This window comes from Hyperolius riggenbachi, chromosome 3 (genome assembly GCF_040937935.1).
Source record: "Hyperolius riggenbachi isolate aHypRig1 chromosome 3, aHypRig1.pri, whole genome shotgun sequence".
NCBI classification, from domain to species: domain Eukaryota; kingdom Metazoa; phylum Chordata; class Amphibia; order Anura; family Hyperoliidae; genus Hyperolius; species Hyperolius riggenbachi.
The window spans coordinates 322722233-322731532 of record NC_090648.1 but is presented as its reverse complement, the minus strand read 5'-3'; the positions used below and the strand labels follow the sequence as shown (position 1 = coordinate 322731532).

At 41.3% G+C, this 9300-nt stretch overlaps 1 protein-coding gene across 1 annotated transcript; it reads left to right on the top strand.

Moving 5' to 3' along the window:
- The first annotated feature begins 2065 nt into the window (after positions 1-2065).
- On the top strand, positions 2066-5863 carry LOC137563835 (protein BTG1-like). Its single transcript, XM_068276818.1, has 2 exons — positions 2066-2519; positions 4253-5863. Exons 1-2 carry the CDS (start codon positions 2375-2377, stop codon positions 4615-4617), a joined length of 510 nt encoding a protein of 169 aa, XP_068132919.1. The 5' UTR covers positions 2066-2374; the 3' UTR covers positions 4618-5863.
- The last annotated feature ends 3437 nt before the right edge of the window (positions 5864-9300 follow it).

Here is a 9300-nt window from a genome sequence, read left to right as displayed (position 1 = left end):
CTTCTCTCAGTGCTGGAACGTGGTGTGCTGGTTAGTGAGCCACAGGCCCGCAGCCAGCACATACAGATCTTCCAGCGCTTTGGGAGGCCTAGGGCCCCCAGAAGCCTTGGGCGCAGCACGGTGGCGTAGTGGTTTATCTCTCTCGCCTTGCAGCGCTGGGTCCCTGGTTCGAGTCCCAGCCAGGGCACTATCTGCAAAGAGTTTGTATGTTCTCTCCGTGTCTGCGTGGGTTTCCTCCGGGCACTCCGGTTTCCTCCCACATTCCAAAAAAAAAAAACATACAGATAAGTTAATTGGCTCCCCCTAAAAAATGGCCCTAGACTACAGTACTTACACTACATAATATAGGCATATGGCAATGGTAGGGATTAGATTGTGAGCTCCTTTGAGGGACAGTTAGTGACAAGATATATATATATACATTGTACAGCGCTGCGTAATATGTCGGCGCTATATAAATACTAAATAATAATAATAATAATCACTGCAGTATCAGTTGTCCCCCCTGACGTTGTCCATAGAGTCTGCACTGATTTCCGCCCCCAATTTTGTTGCTTATGGGGCATGTATTTGAAGTCACTTACATTCCACAACACCGGTAGTCATGTAGGCCACCAATGTGGAAATCAATGCAGACACCCCGAGGCCGCTTCCCTAAAAATGTCATGCTGAAATAGATCGGGAATCGGCCTGCAGTGTATGGGCAGCCAATAGATCTATCTCTGTGCTCAGAGATCTGTCTCTTGGTCGAATCTGCCTATCATCGCTAGATGTATGGGCACTTTTAGCATATAATACATCTACTCTGGCTTGTTTGCTCTACTTATTCACCGATCAGCGCTGCGTAATATGTTGGCGCTTTATAAATACAATAAATACAATAAATAATAAATAACACAAACAACGGGCACAAACGTGACATGTTGACTTGGGTGCGTACATCCAGCAAAGCGGCATTTACACACGTATTACGAGAATGGACGGGTGTGCAGCGGGGCTGCGTAACATAACATCCCGTAAATGGCGTCCCGGTGCAGCTGCTCGGTAGTGTTGTCCGGATCATGAACGATTCGGATCTTTGATCCGAATCTATTTTATGAGTCGATCATCCGAATCATCAAAATGAGTGATTCGGATCGCAAAAGGGGCGGGGCCAGGAGCAACACGCCCCCTCTCAGCGGGCAGCAGGGTCCTGGAAGCAAGCAGAGCTGAGATGGATTGCTCTGTTGGAGGGGACTCAGGGGAGCCAGCCTTGCAGGGACAGGTAGAGGGGACATGGGTGCCACTGCCAGATATGTGTAGAGCACACATACTGGCTATAACGTGCTGCTCATTACAGGCTGTCTGTTCCGTAGTTGTGCACAGTGATCACATTGGAAGCTTTTGGCTCAACACAGCTCAGTAACTTTGCAGACAGTGTGATTGAAAGGCAATATGATCCTCCTGCACTCGGCACTAAACAGCTGCACTTATCTTCTGGGAATGGTTTCTTTCACTGTGCGACCTTTTCTTTCAAAGTATACAGATGAACATATAGGTGAAATACATGTACAGCGTATGATTGCAGCATGTGGGTATTGTGTGCAAGCAAACATTTCTGCTCTCTGCTTCCCTCCTCCCTTCTCTGTCCACTCCCTGCCCTCTGTCCATCTTCTCCCCTTCTCTGTGTGTCCATCCCCCTCCCCTTCTCCTGTCCACAGCAGGGAAAGACCTGTCCTGCTATCCATTTCACCCCCGAATGCTTCGGTAGTAAAATGATCCGAGATTCGGATCAAAGATCCGGATCTCTTCAATGATCCGATTCGAATCATCCGGATCATTGAAAAGATCCGAACTTCCCATCTCTACTGCTCGGCCCGAATGGGCTCGTTTACGAGGGGAATTTTTTTTTTAATTCGCTCTGCCTTCCCGTTTGTTTGCAGAAGGATTACGTCAGCCCAGCCTTGTCCTCCCTGCAACACAGCAGCGTCATCATGGTGCGATCTTCTCATAGGGCTGCTCTGCGGGCCCCGCCTGATCTGCGTCATTTCCTGCTGTGTCGTAGCGAATATATCGGCTCTCCGCTCCGAGTCATTTCACTGTCTGCGTGCAAAGGGGTGAGCGGAGGTTAGTGGCTGTGGTAGCCGGACGGTGGTGTGTCCTCCTCCCTCCCGTGATGTTAGCTGGAATCCGTAACTCTAACAACCAGCAGTCCCAGGCACTGGCCATGACACAAGCGCCAGCTCGGCTCTAATAAACACAAAGCAACAAACAAAAAAGTCAAAATAAGTAAACAAAAAAAAAATCGCAAAAGTTAAAAATAGATCCCCATCCTAAAAAATTTCAAGTGGAAAAAAAGTGACCATCTTCCATTGTGGCGCCCCCAGCAGCCTCCATGTATTCCCACTACGCCCGAGTCAACATGAAGCCAGAAATCATCGCGGCTGTGGCCTTTATCTCCAAGTTCCTACGCACTAAGGGGCTCACCAATGATCGGGAGCTGCAGACCTTCAACCAGTCCTTGCAAGAGCTGCTATCAGGTAAGACAGGCTGTCAATGTCCCCTCCCCCTGCTTGCCTGTTCCTAGACACTGCTGCCTATATGTGACAGTAGCAATAGGGACCTATAGGTTCTCCCCTTTATTGTTTGTGTGTGTTGTAACCTGAACTAGATCTGTATGCACTGCAGCATATACATACTGCATATTCGACAGCCTGCGATTAGCAGATCTCTATGTTTCTTTCTTTTGCTATACTTGTGTATCAAGTTTGAGCGTGTATCTATTTTTTTACCCTTATGTGTAGGTGTCTGTATTATCCAGAACTTTACAAATAGAAGAGCCTGGTAAACACTTTAAATTCTGATTGGCCATACACTGGACACTTTTCTCACCTCCATGTAATATGAGGGTCAACAGATATTGAATACTATGAGCATATTGTGTAGGTAAACCCTCATACTACATGGAGGTAGTAACATTGTTCATTGATTGCCCAATCATTGTTGAAAGTGTGTACCAGGCTTTATTCAGAGGCAGCCCGATACGTATCCAAATTAAAGAGAGAAGAAAAAAATAGCTTGATGCTAAATAATATGAGCTGTTTTGATGAGAATATTTTCCCATTGTGTTGTATTTTGACTTTTATTTTTCCCCATCGTTTCTGCTGTGTGTGCTTTACGTTTGTTTTTTAGCTGCTGCTTAGACTAAACACATTTATATGGTAGATGGAAAGTAGTCAGGACAGGCAGTTGAGGAGTTGTTTGTTTTTCCAACTCTTTGTTGTACATTGACCACTTCTTCCCCCAGTGGTTGGAAAGTACAGCCTTGTATGTCCTTCCTGCCTACACTGCAGCTTTGTGCCCATCGCCATCGGTGACGAATTTCCTTCTCAGGTCTAATTACAGACATGTTGAGGCACATCACCTAATTATTTTCTAAGTGGAGGGTACATTACATCTGGTTATATCAGACTTAAATTACATTTATAGGTTTTTGTGCTAGTATGAAGACCTTTTGCTCTTTCTTTGTGGTGGGATTATTCAGAGGTTCAATGTACATTTTTTTGAAGCATTTTCACCCTCAACATAGTTTTTTTATGCTTTTTCTTTGCTTGCATGTGACCACATTTATATGGGGACATGCTTCCCTCATCCTTTTTTATTTGTGTCAGGCACTTTGTGCAGGCTGCTAACAAACAAAGTCACAAGACTGCTGTGAAACGTGCCTAGGCAACACAGAGATGTTTATCAGTCCTGTTGCCATTCTGTTAGGGCTTTGTGTTTCTTTTATATGGATCTATGCTTTAGCTGGGCTCGCTTTTACTCTAAACAGCAGCTCTATTGTACTGAGAAAACAGGGGTATGGCAGCATGACTTCAGTCAGCTCCCCAGAAAAGAATAATAAACTCCATACTTATGCAAAATCAACCAACCTAATTTATTCAGTATTGTACTGACTGCAGAAAAGAGCAGTGTCCATAGGGGCCAATCATTTATTTCACTAGAGGAGGAAGTAGGTTTATAAACTAGGTGCACTATTTTGTATTTGATCATAAAAATAATAAAAATCTATTCTGGTTACATGGATTATGTTTAATAATCATGTCTATATATAATTCCTTTTTTCATAATATATATTCCAGTGATCCTCAAGCTTAACATGCCAATGATGGTTTTTGTTTGTTTGTTTGTTTTACTTGATTTAGTTTTCTCTTGTGCTTCTGTTTTGTTTTGGTACATATGTGAACAAGTTCTTGTTTTTCTCCCTCCCTAGACCACTATAGACATCACTGGTTTCCTGAGAAACCTTCTAAAGGTTCTGCCTATCGTTGCATTCGGATAAACCATAAGATGGATCCCTTGATAGGGCAAGCAGCAGACCGTATTGGACTGAGCAGCCGAGAAATGTTCAAACTTCTGCCAAGTGAACTCACCTTGTGGATTGATCCCTATGAAGTCTCTTATCGCATTGGTGAGGATGGTTCCATATGTGTACTTTATGAAGCTGTACCATCAAGCAGCAGTAGTCACAATGGAAGCTTGCCTCTGGTTGAGAGCAGAATCAGCTGTAAAGATGAACTTCTTCTTGGTCGAACAAGTCCCTCTAAAACATACAACATGATGACTGTATCTGGTTAAGATATACAGTAGTCGATGGCTGGATCATCTTGTAACAGATGGAATAATAATGTCTATTTGGGAGGGCTCCTATGGGGATGGATCGTGAAGTACAGTGTCACAGATGTGAAGATTGGGCACAAAATAGAAGTAGTTCTTACGGATGTGAAAGTGCCATGGTTTGGACAGTACTTTTAAGTAATTTAACAGCCTGTATGAAAAGGCAATTGGGCTGATTTACAAAGACAACCTACAAAAAAAAACTGCAACAGTTACTTGGAGAAACCTCAGCAACTGTTTCAGTTTTTACTTGCACTTTCCTTTGCAAATCAGCCCCAATATGTTTATCACAAGAAACAGTCGGTGATCATATGTATTATGTGCTCACTCTGCTTTGGTGCTTTTATCACCTGGTAGTGCAAGGTTGTATTTCCCATGTATGGTCAGGGCTTTTAAATGGGGAAGTGACTCCAAAATCAATAACTACTGTGATTAGATAAGATCAGGTTGTGTTTACAATGGAGTAAGGACAGCCTGAACTTGCTAGGTGGCAGATGTTTGCCCAAAGCAGAGTGAGCAGATGCCCCTTAACCTGTGAACCCAAAGCTCAATGTGTTTGTATGATTTTTATTTTCTACTCTGCTGTTTTTTTGCAGAGCATAACTTGCACTAATGTCTTCAATGTTACTATTTCTGGCAGCTCAGTAGCAAGGTGAGGAGTTGGGAATATGACACTTACTGGAATTGTACATGGCAGACGTGACTTGCACTGAAAATAGGGATAGATGTATATAGGCATGAGATAAAATATTTGTAAGTCTGCCAAAAACATACTTGAGTATCCTTCATATTGTGAAATGAACTTGAACGTTAAATATACATATTTTTATTTTTGTTTTGCCCTGCCTTGTCTACAGGCTTTAAAAATACCTAAGAAGGACACTGTCTGAACTATGGCGTTCTCACCAGCCAGCTTATCTGTACATTTCCTAGCTTGTAGTTTTCTAATATGGAGTCAACTTCTTATTTTTAGAAAGTGAAGTTCTGCTTTGTAATTTCTTGTACTTAATTGGGTAAAAGTTTTTTCCACAAGGCACCATCTATTTTGTGAACTTTGTTAGTCCTCTTTTATTTGATAAATTATGAACTGCTGTAAATTTGTACAGTTCATGTATATTGATTGTGGCAAAAAAATGTACAGATTTCTATTTTAAATGAGAGATTTTTCTTCTCTATAATAAATTGTTTCTTATCTTGGCATTTTAAATCCGACTTGTCTGTTTATGTAGGGTTTTTGGTCAGTTTATTTTAGGGTAAAGAAGAAGGCTGAACAGGGCCCAAAATGGCCTCTTACTGATACCGGATCTGCGATGCAAACTAGGAGTTTTAATTGGAGTTGCCTGCCAATGTGGAATGATGATTTGGAATAGGCTAGAGTTAAACACGTACATTTTACATAAGTAATCTTCAGTATAAAAGGCTAATTGCCAGGAAACACAGTGGAGAGTAATCTCAGGAAATCTCGACCATTCTAAGGAATTCAATTATAAAGTGAGGATATAAAATTGGGGCACATCAACTTTCCCATCTCTTGGAATGTTTCAACCCTGACTACTGTGCAAATGCCACAATGCATTTAATTATGGAAACACATAAGAAAGTGGTCACTTTGCAACAAAAATTTGGTTGCACAAATGAGCAATGCAGGGTGGTTTGCACAGTTGGATAACATCAAGATAGGCTGCGTGTATGTAAACATATTGTGCTTCTGGATAAAGCTTGCCTGGATTATAGGTTTTTCCTCAACACTTTGTACCTACAGTCTGCAATATAAAGGTATGTGCTCAGTTTTTCCTCAGTAGATTATACTACCCAGTATAATCTATACTGTAACTTCATCTTTTTTTCACAGAGTATGTTGGAAACCTAGCATTTAGCAATTAGATTTGCTTAATCACAAATACCTTCTGTTTTAAGAAGGGAAACTTCTTATTTTCATATCATCTTAGTAAGGGGGCTTTTCGGTCTTTTTCAGACCCTTACAGACTCCTAGGATTCCCGGTTCACTGTGGGCTTGCTGGGCAATCTGTAACTTTTTTTTTTTTTTTTTTTTAAAGACATTCACTGATAGTGTGGAGGCATATACAGGGTTTTTTTCTGTGTAAAATAGGGTTTACTCCCCCCCCCCCAAAAAAAAAACCTGATTGTGTACCTCAATTTAGGATGCCTGTTCAGTCTCAAATAAACTACCACTTCCTTGTCATGGGAATAGAGTATAACTGATTAAAAAAATCTTCAATGCCTTTATTTTGATGACAACAGCCCTCCCAAACAGGATACAGTTCAAGGGTGTCACCAAGCTGCTACTCAGTCTCTATTGCTTTGGAGGGGAGGGAACATGTCTAGCAGGGAAGGAGGTGTGGTTTGAATGGCAAGCTCTCCAAAGTACGCAAAAAGAGCAAATATTTGCAGTCGAGGTGTCACAGCGGTAGTAGCCATAACTGTCTTATTATTATTATTATTATTATTATTGATTTAAAAAGCAGGATCATTTTACTCACTTTTGCTTAGCTTACGTGACTAGAGGGAGGCAATAATTTAATCAAATTGAATACTGTACCTGGGTCTTTCACAAACCACAATTACTCAGTGATTGCGATTTTGTAACATTTTTCAAAGCGATTTTTCCTAGTGATTTTGAAGCCTTCCTTCAAACATAGTCACTCAGAAGTGCTGCATGCAGCAAGATTGTGATTTAATACAGATCGCAATGTGATCACAATTGGGAAAAGCGCTGGGAACTAGTCCTTATAGTTGATAATGGTTTCTAGTGAAGTTATTGCTAGCGGTGGAAGGTTAATGACATGCAAATGAACATGCTAATTTTATGCAAATTTATGCAGCTTGAACATAAAGGCGTAGCATTTGATTGGTCCATGGTCCATTTTCAAACTGCAAGCGTTTTCATACATTTATCTTATAAATTTGAAGTAACTTGGAATTATTTGCATGTCATTGGTCACCCCATCTGCTCACCGACATGGTAAAAGCAACTGGGAGCTCCACAAACGTGTATTCTAGCTGCTGCAATCGGTTCTTTAGTAACAGCAGATTATAGCAACTACAATGCAAGTTTATAGACCATTTAAGTTGCTGACATAATTAACAGTAACTGTGCAATGGATTTATGAGCCAGATGTCACTGCTACAAATATTTGTCTGAGAAATATATCTCTTTATATGAAATTATACTTGCATTTTAGAAATTGCCGTCTGTCAGGATTTTTTATTTTTAATATAATTAGGGTTCTGTCCATTTCAATTGGCAGTCAGTACACACTTTAAATAAGTATAGCTTAAAATGATCTTTGCAGATCATTTCATGCAGTAGTTTTTGAAGGAGAGCTGTATAAACTGCATCACTGGGTGGTGACATAACACTAGATCTGCAAAGGTGGCATTGCCCACATTGACACAGCAGCTACGAAGTCATATGAAGTTTGAGGGGGCTCAGTGGGAATCCTGTTTAGTTATGACAGATTTTTTTTTTCTTAAAATATATACGGTACCAAAGGGCGAATTTAAATAGGTAAGGGGGTGTTACCATCTCAGAATAATTCTACAGAAGGAAAGATTAAAAAAAAAACCTGAAACCTATGTGCAAAAAAATCACAACCTACCACAGGCAAAAAAGTCTATTGCTTTCAATCAGATTTGAGATGAGAACATAAGTGGGAAGTGGTGCCTCTGGATTTAACAAACAGTCATGGCCTCCTCTGTGTACATATACTGTATATAATTATCTATCATATACAGAAACTAAACTTGATTGAGTGACATTACCTGGCCCTGTGTATGATGTGTCTTGGAAATAGAGCAGTATAACTCTTTTGCTAGGGGAAGGTTAGAATGTAAATGAGGTACACTAGCTGGCTGCTAGGGAGAAAGTGGAATATGTTGTACAGCTAGATTCTTCTTACTTAATTCCAAATATTGATGGTAACTACGACAGAAGTAAATGGGAATGAAATTATGCTTCTTCCATTCCCCCCCCCCCTCCCTCCCCCCTTAATTGCATATAAACATGTCTCCTTGTGTAACCACCTCCCCTGAAGGTGGGTGGACCATATCAATGACTGTCCTTTAGTGTTAAAGAGGAATTGTAGTGGGAATAACCAGGGCTGTGGAGTCGGTACAAAAATCTTCCGACTCATCAGTTTATGAAACCACGACTCCGACTCCGGGTACCCAAAATGGCTTCAACTCCGACTCCTTAGTCTAATACTTAACAGGGCTGTGGATTTTGTACAATCATCCGACTCCAACTCCTCAGTTTATGAAATCAACGACTCCAACTCTGACTCTGGGTGCCCAAAATTACTCAGACTCCACAGCCCTGGGAATAACATGATTAGCAACATTCTTTTTTCTGCAAGATTCATTTATAAATTATTTAGTCAGTATTTGCCTATTGTAACATACAATACAATAACATTTGTAAAGCGCTTTTCTCCCATAGGACCCCATAGGACAACTTTCCTCTCCCTGATTTATACTCTTATGCCGGGCATACTCAGCTCGTCAATGCGCCGGTAACGAGCCAGCGGCTCGATGCCGGCACGTCCCCGCGCGGATCAATTCCCGCTCGAGCCGGGAATCGATCCACGAGGTGATCGGACATGTCAGAATTTATCAATCGAGCCA